Genomic DNA, 25,704 nt, shown 5'->3' on the forward strand with positions numbered 1-25,704 from the left:
CGAGGACTGCAAAACAACAGCCAAGCGCTCTGCAGTGGTCTCGTTGTAAATATTAAGAGTTAATTCCCTCTGTAAAATGCAGCTGTAAACCATCTGCACCGCTGTTAATCACAGAGAAAATGCCCCGCCAAGAATCTCCACTTGCCCTATTCAAATTGCAGCACACAAGCCACAAATATTCACGGGTTGCGAGCGCATATGGACGCGCACTCAGAGTTTAGATTCATTGCTTAATGTCTTTGGCAGGAAACACCAGGCATCTCTCCAGCTCTGTGGGATGTATTTTAAAGATATACATACACAAAGGAGCACAAAAGTCAGGAATGGTGTATTTATAGTGTGTGATTTAATTAGCTGACTCTTGAAGGTGGTAGATAATACACTGGGTTGACTGTTGAAAGAGCTAGAGAGAGCCAAGACCAAGGGAAAGGCAGGGGGAAAGGTGCAATGACGTCCAGTGTATCAGCATTTTATCACAGCTGTGTAGCTGGAGGTTTAAAGGTCAATCCCTTCCTGCTTTCAGCAACAGTCACCTTGCCACACTGACAGAGCTATCTGAAGCATCATTGACTAAATCAACCATCAGGCAACACTGCAGCACCTCTTAAATGGCTAATGGAGCTGCCAGACCAGCTGGGAATACAAACCAATGGATTTATTGAACATTCAGCATACAGCACGGCCAGCAATTCAAAGTTTACACATACACTTAGGTTTCCATTTAACTGTGTAGTTTCGAATGTTTTAACAGGACTTGTTTTGCTTCCATAACACAGCTTCTTTCAGAGAAGCCATATATGACAAAATATGCATTTCAGCGAGAGGACATTTGTGCACTCGGAGTCTGTGCACGTTTAATGAGATGCCTCCTTTGCACCTATAAAACATATGACAATATGAAAATTAAATGTAACGATAATCATTTTGTTTTCAGTTGTCTGATGTAATCGACTGGGGAAATTTCATCGCGACGTCTGTTTTGACCTACAGATGAATACTATCCGACTTAATGTGATGCGTAATCAAATAGCTGACCTGATTCAAACTTGCCCAGTTTCTCCTTTGAGATTATCCTTTTGCCAAACTTTTTACCAACCTGGCAACCACCAACAGCCTTACTCTCTCTGGAGAGCGGCCAATAATTTTGCAGGTTCTGGTGTATCTAGCAGATATTCAAGCCAAGACCTGCTCCGTGCACCGATCCTTGTTTAGGAATTTCAAGGAGCTAATGAAAAGCTAAATTATCGTGAGAACAGAGCCAGTGGTTTAAGATTGAAATTTGGCAAGTGTAGCGCCTACTTTGCTCTCAACTTACTGCTTACCTGTTTATTAGGAAGCTTTAGTACCAAAAGTCTTGTGCGTTGCCAACACGTGGTGCGTATGCTCATTTTTCCAAGCTGTACTTGTCCCTTAACAGAGATGTCTAGTTAATCTGATAGAAAACACAACTAACGCCATGTGTTTTTGGGTGTAACAACAGCAAGGCAGGAAGTAACACATACTTCTGAAATGAATAAACACAGGTGGTGCAGTCAGAATCAGACAATTATTTGAAAATGTTTTTGTCTTTTTAAGCACCTAAATCTAGATGCTACAAAAATACCTCATTCAAGCACATTTAACAGTATATCAAGACTGACTGGCAAAAAGATAAAAAGGTAAGGAAAGACAACGAGTGCGGAGACATTAAAGTGAAGGGCCAGAGTGCCAATAACAATCAGTACCTTCATAGTGAGCAACATTCATTCTTCCATCCATTAATTCATTTTCCTAACTGCTTATACAATCCAGATGGATATTTTTATATTAAAATGATATCAACTTATTTATATGAATACTAGATGCTATATTAATAACACAGAGTGTGGGTAATATGACTACATTGCGCAAATCCACTGTTTTAATTAAAGTACAACAGTGTACACCTCCATGGGAAATATATAGCATGTTCCACTCTGTCATTATCCATCCAAGCACAACGTAGAGTGCATGTCATTCTTTACTGCATGGAAAAATATCAGTCGTTCAGTTGAGATGCCCGTGCTGTCTTTTAGAGTACAGGACGTACTTTGTAAGGTCCTCCTCCGGTCCCACAGTCCTACATGAGGAGAAAACCTCGGAGTTGTCATGGCAGCTGAACCGAGGCAGGAATGCACATTACCATGCTGGAGGAGAGAGGAAGAGGGGGGGGGGGGGAGAGAAATGTCTTGATATCATTTTGCTGCAACCGGAGCTGTTTTGAGTTTTTTTATTGGCATGACATTCAATCACATTAGGGAGCAAATTGAGACTTTCAAGTCAAATGAGAACAGCTGAAAGAAATGCAACACAGGGGAGGTGGAATTCAGCAGACGCCGAGCATGTTTGTTAGCATATTTGTTTAATTACCTACTGTTAATAATGCAGCTTCTAATCTAATTTCGCTTTTCTGCAGGCGCGCAGCAGTTTGAGCACATCTGAAGAGAACTAACACCGAGTGCGTGGAGCAGAGTGGGAAAAAAGGAGAGGAGGACAGCGAGGGAGAGAGATGTGTGAATACACTGAGAAGTCTGTTATGCTGAGGTCTTGTGCAGGGGAGGGCCCGGGCTCTGAATGCAGAGGAATGACAGGCAGGGATTAGAGGGGAGGTGGTGCCATTGAAAAGAAAGCTGAGCCAGAGAGTCGAGCTGACACTTGAACACAGCCAACTGACAAGACCAGCCAGCCCTGCTGCAGTCCTGTAGAGGCAACTTCTCCCCCCGCAACCTCTCCGTCTAGGGAACGGGAGGAGGAGGGTGGGGGTGATCCTGCACTGGTTCATTAGTCGCGACTGTAGAGACAGATGACGCAACGAATGAGAATTAATAGTCCATGTATGATTTATCAGTTTAAGGTTGCCATTCAGAACCCGAACTGGAAAAAAAAACCTGTAAATTTTGGTATATAATTTGACTCTCTCACTTTAACACCACTGCCTGCGATTGGTCATTGTAACCCAAAATGCTCACGCTTAACTCACACACAGCAATCTTAAGCAACAGAAGGGCAACAATCTTAACTCTGATCGTATCACGCAGTACATTAAAGAGTGATCGAAAGCTTCACTGGAAGAGGTCATGCCTAAGGATGAAAATAAGTTCATGTGAGGTAAAAGAAGTGCACGACTGCAGCTTCTGTGACTGTCAAAGATAAAATCACAGAGACAACATCTTAATGTGGTTAATGTGTTTCCTGCTGAAACAGGATGCTGGGGTGCCGCTTGCATGAAAGTCAGTTATGATGTTTTCGGTTGTTTTTGTCTTCTAACACAGTTTTTATTTCTTTTCCATCCAAATAAGCTGGCAAAAGTCTCAAAACGTTGGAAACTGGATAGCCTAATACAGAAAAGACAAAAAAAATGATGCTGCTACTAAAATATCTTGACCTAAATGTCCAAAATCAGCATGTAGGATAAAGCTATGGGTATGAAACATACATGTCTCGAAGTTAAAGCAGCATCTGGTATAACCTTGTGCGCAAAGGCAGCCCACTTACCAAAGAGGATGTCGACAAAAAACACACAGCCTTTAGCGCCTGAGGCAAACATATCTCCATATCATTACTTTTTGCTGCAGTGTACTGTATGAACTCATACTATTTCCTGAACTGGGCACTGACATTGAGAATTTAGATCATGCACTATTAAAAAAACAACAACAACAAAAAACATTTGGTATAAATGTACTTCCCATGGAGTTGTGTGGATAATTATAATCATCGCAAAATACTGATCTGTATTGACAAACCCAACACAGCATTTTCAAACTAATAGTAAAATCGGTTAAGCTTGTTGCATTACATATTAGAGCTGCAAAAGAAGCTGCACTGTTTAAGCCCTAAGTTTGGTTGAAATCCTGCACTTATGCATTATGTTGTTCCCTCCTTTGCAGTGGGCAGCATGACATGTTGGTAGATTGCAGGTAATCAAGCTGTTTGAGATATGCAAGGTCGAGGTCTGGCTGTGCTGACGCCTGTCACACTCAGACACTTAACAGCTGCAGGATGCTCGGGTCTCTCAGCTACTTCTCGGGGTTCACACAGACATCATTGCTTAACTATCTGAACTTGAGGGTTCACCATGCCGGCAGTATTTAATTCAGATATGCGATTCTTTGTGCGCGACTCCCCACAAGGCTGTGCTTTCTGGGAGCTCTTTTGATTAATAAACCTGACAAGTCAGCCCATTATTATGAATTAAAACAGGACAACTGCATGTGTCATATTATCTCCAGAGGCAGAGGGGACAAAGCCAGTGGCTTCTTACGCAGGGGGCTGATTAGGAAACACAAACACCTCTCGCATCCTGCTGAGCTGCGCTGGGAATTGGTTTGACACTTTGATCCGAGAGCTCTCTAATGCACATAATAAAATAACTGCAAATACAGAGGCATACAAACACATTGCCATGGACACCTTAGCCATGTGCTACGGCGTCAGAGGAATCAGTGTTTTGTGACTGATATAAACACAAATTGAAGCACAATGGTGACATTTTCTGCTGGGCTCGTGTGTGCAAATTTTCACTAAATATGTATATTTCTGTACGTCTAAGTAACGAGCAGGTTCGACATCATCTAATCACGTACTGTGACAAATTGCAGCAACGCATGCATTTACAAATGCATGCATATTTACGTCTATCTGAAGTGCACACACGCCCACACAGCGCACTAGCATCACAGCTGCACACAGCGTTAAACAAGTGCAACATACAGGAAGAAAAGAGCACCTCCAATGATCCATCAATTCCCATTGGTTTGGTGAGGGGGGATTTATTGACTGGCAGAGTAAATTCAAGGCTTATTCACTGTCAACATAACCCAAGAGGCAGTCTGCTGGAAAATCTAGTGCTGTGGTGCCAGGTCACTCCACATAATTCCCCTGTAGGGCTGCTGTCTGTGATGAGCCGTGCTCAGTGTGGTTGTGTGGCTGCTGAAAGGCCTGTCATTACAGCTGCACCCTGTGGCAAGGCAGCTAGATCCAACCCAAATAAGATCCCTTCTGACAACTAACTGCCCCACCTAAACCCACTTATCAGGTTTCAGGATTTGGTTAATATGTTCTGTGTAAGTAGGAATTAAACAAGCCATCAAACTCTAAAGCCTGCTGTATATTAGCCTGTGCCAACACTGCTGTTCTTTGCAGTCGAGTCAATCATTAAACAGATCGCTCTTACACTGCCTTTTACTGATCAGTGTTTTTGCACTGTTCTTAAACGGGCGTTCAAAATGTAACCCCGTGCATGGCTTGTGCACAGAAAATGGTGAAGCCATTATTAGTACTAGCAGCATTAGTCATGCTTATGGTGTCGTTATTGTTATTTTTATTATCATCATTGTCTAAAATAAAGAAATTTAATGTCACGGGGATCTTGGAGCCTTTACAGTCATTTTTCATTAATTTACTCCTGAGTATACTGTACGTGATCGCCTGCAGAATATGTTTACTTAACTGAAAATAGGAGATTTACAGTTATAGGTCAGGTCAGGTCAGCTAAGGTAAGGCTTTTTTAATGCTGTGTTGTAAATGAACATTAGAAAGCATCTATAATAATAAAAGCCCTTTAGCAATATAGATATTGCTATATTGCTGTACGGCTGTTGGTAGCCATGTACAAAACAATGGAAGACAGCAACGTCTTGTTTCTTGCCTGTAAACAAAACTGAATCATATGTAGTTTATAGCACTAACAGCTCAGAAATGTTCACATCTGAAACCTGAAACACTCCAAGGTTTCAAACAGCAGTTTAATACAACATAAATATTCCCCTAATTCTTTTTTTAATTGGCTAACAAAATAATCTGCTTCGCAAATGACTTAAATAGACCAAATATTACACTGAATATAGCAAATACATAACAGAATTCAATGCTGATATGTTAGCATACTACATCCATCAACGTTTTTAAATTATTACCTTTCATATGCTTACGTTTTCTAACAATGGTTCCTGCCTGATTGTGACTGATGGCTAATAGATTTGTTGAAATCTGACTGCTTCACATTTAAAATGTGCCTGTTTAATGACTGGAGCTTTGCCCCATTTGTCTGAGAACTGTGCGCTGAAACGCGGTGTGTCTGCGTGCAGGCTTATATAACCCATTTCACAGGCTTTTGCTCTCTATTCATCTCACTTTGCTGCTTTTATGTACATCTAGGTAGTTATTCACTAAATTTTCAGCACAAAGTAGCTGAAGCTGGTATTTGGGGGATGAAAATGCTGATGGATGACAGCATTACCACCCAGGAGATGTGGGTGGTTTGTGTGCGCCTACAATGTTTCAAAAACAGCTGACTAAGACCGCTGTGGACATTTGAATCATATAAATAAACAGATCGCCTTCTTCTTCTTCTCTCTGTCTCTAATCTCTTCTATCTGTTACACACACTTTCTCTCTTTGAAATCAATCAGAGAGAGCCCCCCACCACCACGCTGATAGATCTATTATTAATGAGAGCCCTTAGCACCAAACTAAATTTAGTGCATAAACTCCACTTGGAGTGCTACAGAGGGAGATCAATAAAATCGCAGAGGCCACAGCAAGAGTCTCATTTAGCTCTCTGGAAATGCAGGATGTGGAAAGGCTGACCCTGAGTGCAAATGGGCCTCCTGACTAAAGCTTGTGAGAGTGAGCAATAAAGAGAGCAAGAGGTTCTGACAATACAAGGAAAATGTTAGCGGGTCTTGAATTGTTACCTTGTAACTAATCTATATATGAGATAGCAGGATCATTGTCGGGGTGACGTTTGGTCTAACTGGGTGCATACAAGGTCTGAATCATCTCCTATTGAGCAAACCACTTGTGCTGCATCTGAATTTTTAGTCCCCATTACATTGACGTGTCTCCTGCGAGGATGGTCAATGACATGATTAATCTCCTTTGCAACATACTTCCATATTTAATTATCGACCTATTTCCTTGGAATATTACAAAAATTTCTCCAAAAGATACTAGATAAGGAAACGTGCATCCATAACTGTCATTATTAGGGGCTAAGTGAACCACATATGGTAATAAATTTTTTTCAATGAAATGTACAATACAGATGCACGACAGCACAAAAATTACTTTTTCATCTTTTGTAAGACACAGATTTTTCAGTAAGTCTTTCAATGTCTTACTATGAAAGGTAAATATTGGTAGTGAGAGTGAGAGCACAAGGAGACCTGAGGTGGACACGTTCGTATTGGACAGTGTTGAATGCACATTATACACGCATGCTTACTCAGCAGGTCTTAAGTCCCTTTGGCGCACATAAAGATATAAGAGTTTCAAAACACTTTAAAGGACACGTTTACGGGGAACCTTTTGTAGCACACGCCATTAAAAATGTTCAATAATCGTATAACTCACTACAGAAGATATTTTTAAAAAGAGAAACGAGATTAAAGCGACCGCTTAAATCTGTTTGTAATACTGTTTCGCAGCATGCCAATGAAAAGTGTCTTTTAGCTTCTCGAGATGCCTCCACGAAATCTAGTCTGGAGGCAAGATTTTAAAATCCCGTCCCCACATTAGACCAAAGCCATTTAACAAAACAGCAAAAGCTCAGCTGATGCTTGACTTTAACCTCAGCTCATGCCTGCTCTTTTGAGACAGCGGGGAGTTAAAAGCTCAATTATAATCCAGCACCTGGAAATGTAAAGCGAGCATGCAGTTAGTCGAATGGATTTTATTAGAAACTCTCATCCAGCTGACAAGTAAAGGAAAGTTTGAGGTTGAGCTAATGCATTTGCATTTGGTAATGTGCTGTGTTAGACCAGGCGCAACTATGTTCACATTAGAGGACACCTTTGCTCTGAGTAATAAAACAGTTACGTTTGGTTATAAAAAGAATAACACAAGAAAATAAAACAAGTGTGCTTAAAGTCTTTCATTACCAGGATGGCAAACAGTGGGCATCAGTTTGCACAGACTGTGCAGATTCATTGAGTCACATGATCATGAGGGCTGTGCCTTGAATGGCACTGCAAACTTTTGAATCCAAAGCATAACTGTTAGATTTGTATTGTTGGATTGTCATTTATGCCTAGAAATATATATTTATATATGCTTAGAAGTATATAATCATTTGTAGATTGAAAGAACGTCTCATCCTAGGAGGTCTGTAACAACTCTGTGTAGCATGAAGAGGGGGGTGCGTTCTGGCACAGATCACACAACTCTTGGGATCATGAGCAAGGCTTTAGCTTCTCTTCTGACATATGGCATAGCAAACACACGTATATCTGTTTAAGTATAAGTGTTTTTGTTTAGATGAACTGCTGGACTTCCAGACCAGCAGGTTTAGGGAAGTTGTTTATGGGCTCACATTCTGACACACACACACCCCCACACACACACACCTACATAATATACAGACTGGTACCTTTGTTCACGTGTATGTTAATGAACCTATGTATATTCATGGAACCTCAATAAAGGAGGGTCAAGTGAAGGAACGGTGCTTGTCGTGGTTCTCTCCCTCACATATGAGTAACACAAAGAACTTTGCCTACTCGTGTCTTGCTTTTGCTGTGTAGTAGAATTGTCTTGAACGTTCCAGCGAATAGGTTTATGCTACAAACCTATCAATAACACCAAACCAAAGAAAATGTAAGCTCCTAACCAAAGGGAACTGTTGTGCCACTGCCGGCAGTTGCTTTACCTGTTTTATGGCTTCTCTCCTATTAAACTTCAATTACAAAAGGATGTCAAGACAAGAGATACCAATTAGGATGATCAAAGATTTGGGGGGGGGGGGAGTAAAGATGGCAAATGGCCAACATCTTTAATTAACATGTCGCAAAAAGCTTGTCGAAAAATGGCTTGATGCCACTTCCTCAAACACAGACAGTAACAATAGTGAAAACCAGCAGTGCCTTCTGCACACAGGGTTGGCAGTAATTATAATTGCAAATGTCTCATCCACCTTAAACTGGCACCTAAGCAAGGAACACAGCAAGCAGTTAACGTCAGTCTTGGGAGAAGAGAGCTGAACAAACTGTGAGACAAAGGAGAGGGACAACTGATGGTGGTATATAAGTTGGGGGCGGGGTTTGAAGGTGAAGGAGGAAGATGGGTGATGGGAACAGCTGTGCGCTGGAGGGTGGAGAGAGGACCAAAAATATTCATTTACCCGGCAGTGTATAAAACAGACACAACACACTGACTGATAGTGACTGAAATATCAAAGGCACAGTCTGCTGGGTAGGCTGGGAAGTGGCTGCCGCTGCTGTTTGATCCACCACACACCCGCTTGTGTTTTTACTAAAAGCTTTGGAGAAGCCTCTAGGTGCCAGGGAGAAGTGAAGCAAGGTGGAGAATGCATCCAATCTCTCTCTGCCTCTCTCTTCCTCTCTCTCTGTCAGTTTGCCTCTTCCTTTCCCTCCCCCTCTGCCTCTCATCTTGTACAAATTGTGAGAACTCCTTTAGGCACAGTGGGATGAGAAAGTATGCATTTGCTGGGACAGCATGTGTGAAAGCGTTTGCTCTGTCTGGGAACGCGTGTGTACCTGTTTTCGCTTAAGCTCGGATAAAAGTTAGATCCTCGTCTTGCCTGCTTTTTCATTCCCCACTCACACGCTTCTTTTGAGGGAGAGCAAAAGCTGACGAAAGTAGGGAAAAACGATTTCTCCATCTTCTCCACAGCTGATCTCTTGTGCTCGAAGGTGAAGTGCATGTCAGGAGAGATATCAGCGAGCGGAGCCTGCAGCGGAACAGCCCAGAACTGTCAGCATGGTTGCCACCTGGAAAGCCACCAAATGGAACCATCACCAGGAACAGCCATGTCCTCAATCTGCTGGACTTACTTTGAAGACTGCTTTGTTTGACAGACTCACTGCCAGAGAAAATGTGGGTCTGCTTTTTTTTTTTTTTTGTATTGGAGCAACTTAAACATCTTTCTGTGAAACACATAAAAAGCTGACCCATTATTTCTTTTTCCGTTTCAGTGAATTGGGACTGCCCGAAGGTGAAGTGCAGGTCAGGAGAGATTAAGTCTTAAAGAACCTTAAATATCAGTCCAGAAACGGTCAGGAATTCCTTACATCTTTTGCAGATGATGCTTAAAATCTGTCATATTTCATAAAGACATTAACTCCCCGCGGCTCTCAGAGTACTCTGCCTGATATTGAAACTGAAATGTCAAAAAGCTTACACTTAGTTATGTCTCACTCCATAAGCAAACATGAGCCCACGCACGTAAACACACACTATCACCATAATCACTCGCAAGGGTTTTAGACATATGAGCACTCCCCGGGGAGCGCTAGCTACAGGAATCTCATCGGGAAGCAGCAGCAGAGAGTAACTAGATTTCTCTGTCTTCCTCTTCCTCCCTTCATCATTTCCTCCCACTGGAGAGCTCAAAGAGATTAACTACAGATCAGCTGGGAGACAGCACTGCAGAGACAGCAACTGATTACACAGCAACAACATGCACTGGGGACGAAATGTGTATATGTGCATACAGTACTGTGCAAAAGTCTTGAGCCACACCTCATATCTGTATATATTCCTTCCAAGGAGCCAGACTTCTAGTTCTTCAGGCTTTCTGAAGGTCTTCCAAAGTTTTTTGTTTGGACTTTTTTTCATTGGCTTTACACCTGACCATGTTCACAGGATTTTTTTCCCCCTATCATTCAAGTATTGAAGAAAACTGAACCTAACTCGGGAAATGAACCAGTGTTGTGTTCTGCCCATGCATGAAAGATTTTTTAGAAAAGAAGCATTTTTATATTCTAGCTTTAGACACTTTGTTGCTAGCAGCCTGTCACAAAAAACACAATTTGTTCCTATTTCTTTATCTACAATCTACAAAATTGCCAAAGATAACCCAGTTTGACAGGGAAAAATTGGTATTTTAGCACCAACAAGGTGATTCCCGAAAGCTATTAGCAGAACATTTTGCACATGATCAAATAATGTGCAACGTGTCCTTAAAAACAAGTGGAGGACAAAAGAAGAAGTGTCTGGCCTAATAAACTAACTCCAGCAGATGAATGCCATGTCTGAAAGGCATGTTTTTAAAGAAAAGGAAAACTCCAGCTAAGAGCTGACGCAGTACTTCAGAGGTGGATGGAAACATCGAAATAGAAATTACCATCAGTGTTTTCTCTCTGCCAAGCAATATCATCTGGAAAGCTTGGTAACACCTTTGCTTTTCAGCATGAGCGTGCACTATATAACAAAAATGACTCGTGAACAAATAATCATCTTGGTACTTGCTTTTCCTGATTTGCTTTTAAGGAATAATTATTCATGGCACGCATCGCTATTCTGGTTTTACTGCATGAATCAGATTGGAGTGTCCATTTTTAATGGGTGTGTTTGACTTTTGTTTGTTTTACCACCAAACGACACAGGAGCAGGTGTCTTTCTTCTGAAAGGTTACGCGTGCTGATGTTCTGATTCACTGTACAATCAATCATTCCATCATTTATTATCACTCACTTTGTTCAGCTGGGCAACCTGCCATTTCAGAGGGTTTTCCACAGGTCAGTCAATATTTTAAAAGCTGTCTGCATCAATCCTGAGCTACGGCTTCACAGAATGTGTGTAGAAAATGGATTTACAACAGTGCACGGGAAAAGTTAAACAAGTATAAAAAAGGATGAAAGGTTTTGGCCAAATTATTTCCTGTACTTGGTGTCATTACAGAATGACTCTGACTACTTTCCTCCTATAAATTGAGCACTCTTCAGAAATGAGATTCAATCATTTGAATCGAAGTGGGTTTTAGTTTTTTTATATCGAGAGTACGACCAAATCTTCTTATCTTCCCCAGTCTGGATTCTCTAGGTTTTGTAGGGATTAAATAATGGCCTTGAAATAAATGATTTTAATGGATACGTGCATAATACTGCAGAAGAAAATCCTTCAGTGCTAAACCATCAAGTAAGAGTAACGCTTTTTCATATTTGCCCAAATGTGTCTCTATTAATTTGCAAAAGAAAGCTGCTTGGCATAAGCCCACTGTTAGAAACTCCCTCAATTTGTAACGATGAAAATCTGCTGTCACGCATAATCAGTGATATTACATTTCAGACTTACATAATTAATCAGCGAGTTGGTGAATAACTTATGATCCCAGTCATGAATTATATTTAAACAAGTCATTACTAGAGTTGAACTCAAAAAGCAACTGTAGTTCTCATGTTGAAAGTAGTGCGCTGGGCTGCCTCAGCATGCCTTCATTTATAAAACAAACGATCCATGTATCTGCTCGCACCGTCTCACACTGGAAGCAGATCTTCTTGATGTTCTCTATTATAAGTATCTGGGCACCAGTGAAGGACTTCAGGTGTGATGAATGCAGGTGCAGCACTGTATCTTTTCCCTGTATAAGTAAGAGTATATGAATATTTGGAATTACATTGTCCAGGAACGCAAAACCAGCTTGTGGGATCATTTACAAGCTGATGAATCCATTCAACATTATATCATCCAAACTTGTATTTTTTAATACACATTTAAAACACGTTTGCTTCACAACTGCAAGCTGCTTTGCAACCCACGTCCACCCCAGCACTTGCTCTGTCATACATAAATAATGCTATATCTATTGCTACAGATGCCTGTGGGGGTTGTCGCTGCTGTTTTTATTTCACCTGCACGTGTAAACCTCCCCGTCTGCCCCCAAAAAGCAGATGGCAATAACTACAGCTATATGATAAATATCAACTGATAACCATCTTCTCTTGAAATTCAGAAGCAAACACTTTATCTCTGACTGGCGAATTGTTAAGGTGTCTAAAAATAAATATCTGTTAAAAAGCGAAAGTTGACCCATAAGAATATTAAAACAAAGCAGGGAAGCACAAGCCTTCCTGCAAGAGGGAGCAGCATCTAAAGCATTGTGTTCTCTCATTTGCCTGGAGTGGATGCATGCATGAAAAGCTCCATGTCTCTTTGCATGCAAATCCAGTGTGTTTCTATGAGTGTGTTTTATCTCAGGGGCTGCTGTTTTCTAATCAAGAGGCTTGTGAAAGCCAGGGGAGCGTTATAAGAAGCCAAGCATAATACGCCCGTTCACAGCCCCTTCCTCCCTCTCTCTCTCTCTCTCTCTATTTGAACACACGCTCATTTTACAGCCTTTTAACTTTCAATCTGCCAGTTGTTGATTTTCTATTCTTGCCTCTCCTTTGTTATTCAGCAAGCCTCACGGTTGCTGTTCGAATGTATGAGCCATATTAACACTTGAGATAATGCATATCAGCACCGCTCAAAAGGACAAAACACTGTGGCAGGGTTTTTTTTGTCATTTTGTGGGGGTGCACAGTTGTGGTTTTTTTGTAGAAATGCAAAGTTATCTTTGCTTGTTGTACACTCTGCACAGCATGCGATAAGATTGTCATCAAATAATAAAGACAGATGGTATGCAACATTTATATCTTAAAGCAAAAATGTATCCACCACTACACAAAGTCCTTGGCGGGGTTACAGAGACAATCAAATCAAATCAAATCAAATCACTTTTATTGTCACATCACATGTGCAGGTACATTGGTACAGCACATGTGAGTGAAATTCTTGTGTGCGAGCTTCACAAGCAACAGAGTTGTGCAAAATACAATAATGTAAACAAGCAAAATACAAGAATGGCTACATCTGAAACTAATAAATATATGTACAATATATAATAGTATATGCGTTTCTGGATGTGTATACTAAATATTTTTCTACGTGTGTGTGTGTGTGTGTGTGTGTGTGTGTGTGTGTGTGTGTGTGTGTGTGTGTGTGTGTACACATATTTTACAAATTAAATAGAGTAAACAATAAATAAAATATATAAAAATATACAGAGTTGAGACAAGCCAAATAAAATGCATGAGCTGCATTTCATTAAATCAGCAAGTGGCATCCAATTGCTTAATCTTACTCGGCTTAACTAGACAGTTCAGTGTACATTAGAAAAGAACAGCTCATCCACAGCATGCAGGTGTACCTTGACATAAATGTAACACTGTGGCAAAGGGCACGCTTGTATAAGCAGGAGTGAGCTCATGTACTGTTGATTTCCCTCAGCAGCTGCTAATGATGAACTTTAAATGAAAGTTAAAGTTACGTTTTATCGCGGCACGCTCTATAAACTGACCACAGTTGACAATCATGTGGACACCAGACCCTTATGGGCTCGTCTCCGCAGCTCCCCTCATTACACATAACTGTCACCTGCCGTCAGCCTGTTTATGCTGCCTTCTATGTTTACTCAGTCTGTTAACATTGTGCTCATTATGCTGTATGGCTGCAGATATGCTTAGAAAACAAGCCGAGGGAAGTCTCTCCTTCTTTTTCTCTCCCCCACGCTCACTCGCTCTCTCTCTGTCACTCTCTTTTGGTGCCACTTGCTCACTTATTCACAAGTTCTAACAAGCAAAGTCCTGGGTGGTGAAGCCCTCCCATGTGACAGTTTGTCACATTGTGTCAGCCTGTTGAGTGCCACCGAGAAAACATCACCTCTCCTAATGTGGCATTGTGTGACACGGCCTTCGACGCTGAAAAATCTGCCGCTTGCAAACAGTTACAGGGTACATTACCACATGGTTGCATGTCTGTAAAAGAAAAAAGAAGGGAGAATGATTTTTGTGTGCGTGTGTGTGTGTGTGTGTGTGTGTGTGTGTGTGTGTGTGTGTGTGTGTGTGTGTGTGTGTGTGTGTGTGTGTGTAGGAGGTTAAGGGAGATGGTTGTTTGGGGACTTGGCACAAGTTATCAGTGAAGCTTGCGGGGTTTGGTGGCTCAGGCGTTAATTGCAGGGGGACAAGTGGGAATAGCTCTCTGTGCACCAAAGAAAAGAGCTGTTACATATGTAAGAGAAACCACTTACACTCTGTCAATATTTGCTTTTGTTCGAGTTATTTACTGAGTTATAGGAACTGGAGGCAAAGTATTAAATGCACAGAGTCTCCTTCACTGGCTTTTTGTTTTGTGTGTGCTAATGCTGGATCACAGCTCGCATAAGCATCTAACCACTGGCAGATTCAGTCATGTAAATGTAAAATATGTTAAAGTACTTTTATTTTTTTTTAAAAATCATGCTTTATGTAACCCACCGTTTTCGCTTGGAGGAGTGCGTTGACCTTTCAGCACATAAGCTTTTTTAATTAACTAAACTTTGCTTGATGAAAAGACTTTCATCGCAGTGTTCAGTGTCTGCTGCACCATAGGGGTTTTAAGAAGGAGCAAAACTGCACAAAATGTCTAATTAAAGGAACAGTTATTCTTTTTCTTGCTAAGAATTGGAAGATCATCTTCATTAAATAAGAATATAGAAACAGAAGAGGCGTGGGTACAAAGACTGGACATGGAAGAAAAACAGCAAAAAACATAGCAGAACAGAGACGATCGAGCACAAAGGTACAAGGGAGTAAATGCTGGAAAGCTCGACACGTGGCACCAAGATGATCTGGCAAAGAAAAAGGAAATGCAGTTAATATACAGATAGAGGCAGAACACAGCTGCAGGTGGGAAACACACAAGGGCAGGAAGTGGAGGATCTGAAAAGATAAACTAAAGCAAGAACAAAATAAAGCAGGAAGTACAAGATATTTCATATCCTTTTGCCTACGTACAGACTCGAAACGATAATACAGGTGCGATCGCCACAAGATGTGAGTTAAGCCATCAGTGATGAACTCAAATGACATCCTCACTCTATCTTTCAGCAGCTGACAGGAATCGAAGCAGGTTTCTAGGGGAAATATTGACTGCCTTAGGGGGCCTTTTATGAAAAGCTCTGCTGTCACAACATCTGTTGATGCAATTTGGAGGAGCAGAAAGCATTGTTACTTTAGCAACAGAGAGGGCACTAGACATTTAGGATCAATAAAAACCATTATGGCTATTTTTTTCTCTAAATGTTGAGCAATGCCTGAAACCAAAACAAGAAATGTTGACTGAGGGATTCTCAGTGTGTGTGTGTGTGTGTGTGTGGGTGGGTGGGTGTGTGTGTGTGTGTGTGTGTGTGTGTGTGTGTGTGGGTGGGGTGGGGGGTGGGGGGCAATGACAGGAGAAGTGTATCCCCTTGTGGCACACAATAATTCAAAGAAACATTTTTTATGATGACATTTAACATGACATGTATCCACATTAGTCTCTTAACTCAATTTATTTCACTAAAGTATCAGGTCACATTGCTAATTTTGCCCTGAATGATGCCTGTAATAAAAGCCCTACTGCCTGCTCAAGGGCTGCCAGTAGATTCATCTCTCTCACCCACACAGCTCTGGGGCCGGTCTCTCTGTTTGATTAAACTTTGCTCCCCAGTGCTATGAAATATCCAAAGGCACTTAGATTTACAACCTGCTCCGTTAAATTATTGACACCTCAGTACCGTTCCTATCCGTTTCCTGACTAATCCTATGTTGTTACCTCACTTATTTAAGTTGGTGACTTCCACTTGACTTTCAGCTCTAAACCAAGCTGGAATGATTCCTTATCACCCGATGTCCACAGCTATGGCCATGTTTACATTACACATGCAATATCTGTGGCCGAGTCTCCCGCGCTATGTATATATGTGTCTGTGTTCAGCATGGAACAAACAGCTGCTGCCTTTGAAGCATAGATATAGAGCAGAGGCTCAATGATAGATCTAAATAACGTAGGCTGTGAAGATAAAACAGGTGAGATGAAGAGGGGAACAAAGGATAAAGGAAAGATAGAAAGAGACAGCTGGGGAGACTGAGAGGGTAAGAGATGACGAGAGGAGGCTCTCGGGCCGGGAGGATGTTTAAGCTGTGTCTTTTGAGCAAGCAGGTTAATTTTTCATGCGGCAGTTTGCGAGGCCCCAGCCCAGGCAATCCTATGGCTGGCCACGGTTTCCTGAGAGACAGCTTGTTGCTCGAGGCCCCCGGGCGGGTTTCTTGTTGAGCCTGCCTGTAAATTGCCACCAAACTAGTGAATTACTCCATGATGTGTCACAGAGGCAGCCGAAAGGCCTATAGGCATAAAACCACTGACTTATGTTTTCCCTCACAGTAATTCCTCAGTGACAGCTAGGGCGACAAATTGAGACGTCTCAGTTAGAATCCAACATCTCATATTCAAAACAGCTGGTCGTCATTGCTGCTGGAGTTTCTGATGGATTGAATCGACGTGCATGCTGGTTGTGGTTTAACAAACAATTGCAAATCATTTTGAGGCAGATATTGGGGTAATTCATCAGTAAATGGCAAATCTGAGACTATCTTTTTAAGAACAAGACTAAAAGCTTACAGCCAGTGCTGTGTTGCTCTACACAGATACACGGTGGTGCTTTCAGAAAAATGTCAATTTTAAGTTGCTAAAAAGCAAAGTGTAGCATTTCAGCATGCTAGCAATTTATTAATTGGAATAGATGGTAAATGGTAAATGGCCTGTATTTATATAGCGCCTTACTAGTCCCTAAGGACCCCAAAGCGCTTTACATATCCAGTCATCCACCCATTCACACACACATTCACACACTGATGCTAAACTCTGTGTCACTGCAGCACTGCATCAGCCCTGAGTGGGTTGGAGGAGACTTAAAGTTGGGGCGATTTTGCTGATGGTAAACTGTGATGTTTTCACCTGTGTGGATACATGACCAATCATCACACAATCCACTCAGCTGACCAAAGGGTGATGACACCTGGGTGTGTGCTGCAGACCACGCTGTCTCCTTCTGTTTCAGCCATAGTCAGTGACCGCTTCCTTTGGCAACAGTGGGGAGCTCTTTGATTAACTTGTGCTTGTCACATAGACCCTCCAACCCACCTCCACAGCATCCTCAGCCTGAGCTTCTACATTTTGGGATCGCAGTTTCTTCCTTTCATATCTCTCCTTGATGGCATCCTCCCAGTGGACTGTCAGTTCAACAATGAAGACAAACTAGCTGGAACTGGACCAGAGGACCAGATTTTGGCACAAGTTGGTGACTGTGATTTCAGCTGGAAAGGTGAGTGTTTTGTTAAGGTCAGCCCTCACTTCCTAATCCATAATTATGTTTCCTCAGAATTTCTGCCCTTCACAGGGCTGAAAAGTGCTCGATGTCTTTTAGAGGATTTTTAATATAAATGGATTTGAACTGTGTGTGAGCCCACAGCGCTATGCAACAGTGCTACACACTGCATCACCGTGCCTCCTTATAATAAACTTAAGGGGTGGGCGGTTCACAGTCATTACACTGAATTGGCCTGAAGAACCAGCCCAGAAGGCTACATAGAAATTCCATTGATAGTAGACCGAGCATCTTATTGTTTACATTCAATCTAATTGGCAGTTGGGTGTGTAACATGGCCATAAACACACTTTTTCATTGACCATAACCAAGTGATTTAGATGCCTAACCCTAATCATTCATTAACCCAACTTCATAACTTTACCTCATTTGCGTCACACTATACTTGACCTGTAAGACACGACTTGAGAATGTCAAAAACTTCCAGGAATGGATTTTTGTTTTTATGTCCATATTCTTATACCAACGTTTTTGTCTGGGGGAAAAAGCGTTCGCCATTTCAACTATGCCTTAAAAAAAGAGATGGTTTGTTGAACAGAGGTAATATACTGGCACGATGTGTGCACAAATTCTGTTGTGACACTGAAAGATTTTTTTTATTTTATTTACAGCAGTGTAGGGATTTGTGCATCTTACAGCTATCTGGGGTTCCACTGTGAAATCTAGCCTTATTGATTTCTGTGGGGCTACATTCCTTACAAAGGACACAGCGTGTACTTGGAGAGAGACTTTTTATTGCCTGCTTCAAATCTCTCACCTCTCAATCTCATGTCAGTGCCACACAGCAGACTCTTAGAACTATCGCAGCGGAAAATAACTTTAAGCAATGAGCAACTTGACCTCAGCAACATCAAATGAATCCTTATCGTGGTGGCAGACACAAAGAAAAACAATTCTGCCACTTAAATATCATAAAAAAGCATGACAGGTTCCCTTCCTTTAGCTTCCAGCGCAGCTGGGGCTAAGCATTTCAAACAGACTAGCATTTGAATGACTGGGATGTGGGAGCTCAGAGTCTGTAGCTATGGATTAAGCTCACAGCAAATAGTTGCATGGAAGAAACAGAGGTAATCTCTTCCCTCTCCTCCACGGCCCTCTCACCATACCTGTTCCCCCTTTTTTAATCTCCTTACTGAATGAGTTCTCGCAAAGCAGCTCAAACAGAGAGGGGTTTATTCACAGCAGTTAAAGTAACATGAAAACGATACCGTCTCAAGACGAAAAGTGCACCGGCGCAAAGATCGATGCACCGCTCACCTGGTTATCCTTCTTCAAAGTGACATATAGGCCCAGCGGCTGCCTTATTCAAACTGACAACTTCAATGAAAAGTAAATGAGGGCATATAACAAACTCAGCAATGGGCCTTGAACTGTGGACAGCTGTAAACAAAAGACAAGAGTCTTACAATTTTATAATTGCATATGCACAGGTTACAGCCTAACCTGATGTTTATCATAAAAGGATCATCATGCTCACTCACTCAGTGCAGACTGTGGTTTAATCACCTGCAGTGCGCTGGATAATTTACCCTGCAGCACTCTGTATTTGCATAAAAGTACTTTCATTTTGCATTTTGATGCATTGCTTTGCATTTCCACCAAAGATTCTTATGTTAAAGAAAATTTCCACACCTGATCCACTGCACTAACTACCTAAGTACTACAGGATAGCATTTGTAGCTTTGACTCTCCTGTTTGGCATAGTGTGAAAATCAGGTGATAAGCCAGAGGATTCCTATAAGCAAAATGTCACACTCAGTGGTGCGGTTCATCTTCAGGTTTCATACTTATTAGACGATTGACACTAAGTCTCTAGCACCATTCATCGGTCACAATATAGCTGCAATATAATATTTTGCTAAATTCTTTCATTCATATGCGTTACGAGTTCATCAGAGAACACTTGACAGCATGCCATGTATTTGCTAATAAAGTAATAATAACCTAAACAGCAAGCTTCTTTCATTTAAGCCCACAGCAAGAGAACAGGTTTCCAACTAAGCAAAGTATTATGCAAATACTCACCAGACATTTACAAAGGAACAACTTCCTCGACTTGTGTAAATGGAAATGAGATGCAGATCCTCTGGAAGTAAACATAATCGACAATCTATAAACTAGCTTGCCTAGAAAATTGGACTGTTGGCTTCTGAGGTTATGTTTCCATGTAATTGAAGAAGTCGATTGAGAAAATACCTTTATGAAAACATAATCACAGTATAGAGTATCGATAACGGTGTTAACCTGAGATACCTGTTCCTACACGTCTGCATCACAACCTGATGGCTCTGCAGGGGAGAAAATAAACATTTATAAAGGCTTGCAAAAGTCTCTGTTACAGTTTGGGTGGTGTTACAGTCACAGTAAGGGCAGTGAAACCTTTAACTGAAAAAAATATTACACAGTGGAGTGATTGTATAATGTCATTGCCCTGATTTCTCCTGATAGAAAGCAGATAAATTAAGCAGTTTCACTTTGCACAGGATTCCCTGGAATTCCCTCAGGAACCCCCTGGAAGTGCTCACTCTGCAGAGACACAGCAGTCCTGCTCAGGCTTTACAAAAAGGTTTGGGGCAGGGTAAATATGACAAACCCATATTTCAAATATATATTTTATTACAGTGCACTCATGAAATTCTGACCTTTATGCGACAGTGAAACGCAGCTTTACAGCTTTGCACTTTCTGTTGTCTGCTGGTGAATTTAGAGAGTTGGGGGTTGAGGTGGGGGAGGGGGGGGGGGGGGGGGGGAGAGTCAGCATGCTCGGAATGGAGAAGCTGTCAGAACCTGATAGATGAGAGTGTGTGAGAGGGAGACAGTGCAAACCGTCAGCGGGAAACGGCATGATGTGGCATCAGCTCCGGCAGACAGACAGACTAAAATAGTGCCTTGTATGACAAAGTGTACCCAACAGTGAGAGAGAATGATTTTCCCTTTCTCTCTGGCTTTCTTTTTTTTACACACGCTTCCTTCCTATGGTAAATTGTAGGCCAGAGGTGGCGGAAATACGTCAGTTATGTGGGTTCTCTGAAGCTTGACTGCGTATCTTAATTTCGGATGAAGGGAATGAGAGATAGAGAGGGGAGGGGGCAGAGAGAGAGATTTTAATCACTCCTGTCGCTTTAAGGACACTTATCAAAGCCTTATTATGCGAACAGAAAATACCAGGAGCCACTGAGCAACTGAGGGACGGACTGGAGTGGAGGTTTGTAGGGAAACTCAACGTTATCTAAACTGGAATAGACCGCTTCGTTGCCCTATGGAGTTTGGATGTCTGTCTTATCCGGACGGCTCGGGTCATTTAGGAAACACTGCGCATAGCCCAAGTAGCTCTCAGACTTCGGATCCTTTGCTTCTGAAGCGCAGAGCGGAGAGGAATATGGCTTAAAAGTCAAAGCGTCGTCCGCGGGATTATTCTCTCATTCGACAGCTTCTATCGACACGTTTACCAGGCGTTTATTATCAGCATTATCTCGGACGGATACTGTCCCGATACTGTCTCTCTCTCTCTTTTTTTTCTTGCCAGACTTGGATCATGGATTGGGGTGGTGGAAAACAACAACGGGCAGCGACATGATTTCTCTGCGCTGTCTGCAGTATGCTGCGAGCTCCCGCTTTGAACGCCGCTCGTTATTACTGAGATGCCACAAAAGTTACGAGACGAGTGCAGTGCGCGGATTTTGAGCGTTTCGCCGTTTTTTTGCACCTGCTTTAGCGGCCAGCGCGTCGACACGGCGCAGATTCGTGACAGAATAGCGTGCGGATCCGCGTCGCTTCGCTCACTCTCACCCAGTCGCTCGCCTGCGCGGGGATACTTGGAACGTTTGCTTATCGTAATGGAGATTGGCGAGGTTTATACTCAAGGTCATCCACTGTTGTGAGGCTACGGTCGCCTCGTTATTTACAGAGCCCTGCACGCAGCGCTGTCTCCACGTTATAGCGCAGCGCAGGCTACGATCCTCAGTCCGGTGTGTGTGTCTGCGTGTGCGTGCGTGCGCGTGTGTTATTTGATATTGCGCGAGCTGTGGAGTAATATTGCTGTTTCTTTCGGACTCTGGGAGAATTCTCTGACAGCATGGATGGGAAACTGAAGCAGGGTCGGAGATGTCGATCCAAGCGGGAGAGAGTGCGGAGGTTGCGGGAGGCTGGGAGCAGAGACGCCCGCAGCCCCGACCCCAACTCCTCCTGCTCCGACAGGGAGGGACACAGTCCGGGGAGGGACGCCGCCTCCCTGCCCGGTAAAAAAGCTCCGCACCCCGCGGCCGCCGCCAGAGTCTCGCGCCCCCCGCGGCGAAAGAGACGAGAGTCCAGCTCGCAGGAGGAGGACATCATTGATGGATTTGCTATCGCCAGCTTCATCAGCCTGGACCGTCTGGAGGTAAGGAGGAAGCGGATCGTTAACTGTTTGTGTGTTTGCATTCTTCATCATGTGTCAAGAGTGTGTGTGTGTGTCTGTCTGCGCGTGTGTGCGTGTAAGTGGGTCCTCACCCACTCACCAGCAACATGAAGGACTAGTCCAATTTGTAGCCAATTTACTTGAGATGGATGAGGTAATGAGATGGATGAGGATTACTCTTGTAATCGTCTGATATTTGTAGATGAGATCAGTGCTCGCTTTGATGTGTGTCTGTTTGGAGTCCTTGTCATGAAAGTGTTTACAACACACACACACACACACACACACACACACACACACACACACACACACACACACACACCTGTTTCTTGAAAATTACTTGCTTCAGAGAGCCAGCATATGATTGGAGAATAAACAGGTGCTTTGGTGGGACAGGTTTGGATCTGGTTTGTGCGTTTTTCTGTTTTCTGCTTTCTTGACACTCCGACCTCTGATAAACTGCCTATTACATCATTCGTGTGTTGGAGGCTCACACACCACGTGCTGATAACTCTGCTGCTGTCATTACCGTGTGGTAGCTATGTCAGATGTCAGAGCAGTGATTTCAGGAAGAGAGGAGGTCCCCCTGTGACACCCTCCTTTATTTAGCTCCTTTATCTCATTACATTCAAAATGACAAATGAAACATAGCTCCCTGTGGGATATTAGGCAGACTGATGAGGCAGGTTTGTTGTTGCTTTTTTATGGCTCATTCTGAGGATGGTACTGTATATAAATAACTACCTTTAAAAATATATACCTAATATTCACTGGTGTCTGTGTATTTTAAGATGATGGCCTCGTTTGAGAGGCCGTGGATCCAATCACACCTTTCTATGTAAGCTTAACTATGGTGGCTATTAATCAGTCATCAGTCATGCCTCCTACATAGCTCTTATTCAATATAATGGTGGACTGCGTGTTTGCAGCATAAAATCTTAACCAGTTGTCTATTCTGAATGTAGGATTCACTCACTTGAAGCTGATAATCAATTCTCCACTGCCCAGCTATTAACAAGTTTAACCTGTCAGGGTCATCTGTGATTATCCTGCAATTCCATTTAGCTTCATGGTACTTAAAGCAGGCGGGAAAGCAGATAGGAGTGCAAGGGCGATCCCTGAAATATTGTTGGGAATGAACTTATATGAGAAGAATAATGATGTAAAAGGCGAGTGCAGTGATGTAAAACTGCTTTAATGACACTGCAGAGTTTTTTGGCTAATCAGGCTAAATTTCACAAGCGGCACTCACCCCAGATAAACTTGTGTGTTGCTGCCCATTCTCCTCATTCATCTCCATGTGATTTTGTATGTAAAAGCACCTTTGCCCTCTGTGCTGCATGGCAGCCACTTCTGATGGCTGGAAGACTTTGAAGTGCGCTGCACTTAATGACTTCTGGGAAAAGTAACACGTGTTGTGATGCTGTAAGACGTCTTTTTAGTTCACAAGTTGGACATCTGTCTCTGATGTGGGAGATGAGGTTAGATTTATCCTTTGAGGGTTTATCTTAATAAAAACATTACAGTAAATAAACGCTGCCTCTGTGAGAGCGAGGCGAAGCCAGATAATTATCCAATTTTGGTTTTACACATTTACTAGCTATAATAATTCTCTGTGTTGAGTGAACACAGAGAAAGAACACTGTGCGCTGCACAGAAGCTTATGTTTCAAGGCTACGCAAATGAGGCATGATACAGCTCAATGTGAAATGATACTCACATACCAGCTACTTGTTGATAATTGGTCTGATTTGCATGCAAATGGCCTGCGCTTATTAAATGATGTTAGTGGATCTGGTACAATTAGAAGAAGAGATGAGCACAGATAGGGTTTTTTTTTGTGCCTCTGATTTCTGTGCATGTGGTAAATGAAATCAGAGTGTTGACTTAGTGCTAATTTCGTGTATTGTTTGCTGTAAGTGACAACGCTAATGACATTTGTTTTAGCTGCATCACTGAGAGTGAAATGGCCTCTCCGCGGTGTGTGCCCACCGGAACCATCACATCGTCTGTCCATGAGTCATTCTTTCACCTACTCACCGCGTGCTTGAGTGGAGCTCATGACCTACTCTACCTGTGCTAATTACTCATCAATTATGGGGGGGGGGGGGCAGTCAGGGAATAGCTCTGACTTATTGCATTATGCTCCGATAAGCTGGCACACCATCTGGAGAGCGAGCGTGTGGTCCTCCTGACCTCTTTAAAGTGACTGATGGCCAGCACGGTTGTGTTTATGTCAGGCCATACAGTCGGTCTCATTAGGATTTCACCGTCATTATTTATTCCACCCTCCCCGGGTTCAGTGAGCCCATATGGCCAACATAGCAATATTTACTTGTGTTTAATCTCATTGCTTTCAAATCTCCCTGTAATCTTTTTTCGTGTGTGTGTGTGTGTGTGTGTGTGTGTGTGTGTGTGTGTGTGTGTGTCTGCTCTCTGATGCACTTCAGGGTGAATGTGTTTCATAAAATCTACGTCACCTTTGGGTTACTGCTGTTTGATTGTCCCATTCTAGTCTGTAACTCATGCCTGAGGTTACGGGTTACTCCCAGAGCACTTCCACTCTAAGCTCACTCAGTTGATATTCCAGCTCAGCGCCGATAGGATCGAGCTCCCTCGATAAAGGCTTAGGCTGTGTGGTGGTCTTGCCTGCTACCCCATAACCTGGTTTCATTACAGCCGAAAGCAATTTGCAGCCACAGCCGCATTTGATTACACCGTGTTTATTCGCTTTGAATCCCCTCGTTTCTCGCAGGAAAGCCGCTTACTTACCTGTGCAAATCGACTATGCAAACACAGCCGTGCTGCTTTGTCACGGGCAACTTATGATGATGTTTTTTTTAAATGGGGGTATGATTCAGTGATGATTCAAAAAGAGTCAATCTGTTACTGTGGGCTGTTGAAAAGGAGAAAAGCTCATGCACAGTTTCTGTGGTTTTTATTTCTTTTTTAAGTAAAGAATGAAATCATTGCGCATGAGTCAGGAAAATTATTCCCTTATTTTTTTCTCTTTTTAAGAAACACGACTTTAAGAAGAAGGATAAATTAGCCCGTATATTAGTCTGAGTAACTTTGGGGAATTCTTTCAGTTCCTGAAGGCCAATTTCGTGGACATAGCAGCGATATAAAACAATTATGCTTTACAGCTTTATACCCTCCAGAAGTCTCCCTGTGTGTATCGAACAAGTGAGGAGATAATAAAATGACACAATTATCCATCTGTCAACGTATTAATAAGATGTTTGATTTGCTCCATTTGCTCTGTGAGTGATGTCGGAGTGGCAAATCCCCTCTCGTTAATCCACAATCCTTCTGTTCATCTGCT

At 42.4% G+C, this 25,704-nt stretch overlaps 2 protein-coding genes across 9 annotated transcripts in view; one reads left to right on the forward strand and one right to left on the reverse strand.

The window, feature by feature from the left end:
• Window positions 1-25,704, reverse strand: part of galnt9 (polypeptide N-acetylgalactosaminyltransferase 9) — a 344,527-nt gene that overhangs the window by 274,908 nt on the left and 43,915 nt on the right. The gene's annotated exons all lie outside the window — the stretch shown is intronic.
• fbrsl1 (fibrosin-like 1) overlaps window positions 20,823-25,704 on the forward strand; it is a 283,332-nt gene continuing 278,450 nt past the window's right edge. For 4 of the 8 annotated variants that reach the window (XM_082553716.1, XM_082553717.1, XM_082553720.1 and 1 more), the window contains exon 1: window positions 20,823-22,361. In XM_082553716.1, coding sequence (XP_082409842.1) covers window positions 22,059-22,361 — 303 coding nt within the window. In that variant the 5' untranslated portion in view covers window positions 20,823-22,058. The remainder of the gene's footprint in view (window positions 22,362-25,704) is intronic. The other 4 variants (XM_082553723.1, XM_082553721.1, XM_082553722.1 and 1 more) reach the window with 1 other exon arrangement.

The sequence above is a fragment of the Aulonocara stuartgranti genome, assembly GCF_965226115.1.
Source record: "Aulonocara stuartgranti genome assembly, chromosome: 12".
Taxonomy (NCBI): Eukaryota; Metazoa; Chordata; class Actinopteri; order Cichliformes; family Cichlidae; genus Aulonocara; species Aulonocara stuartgranti.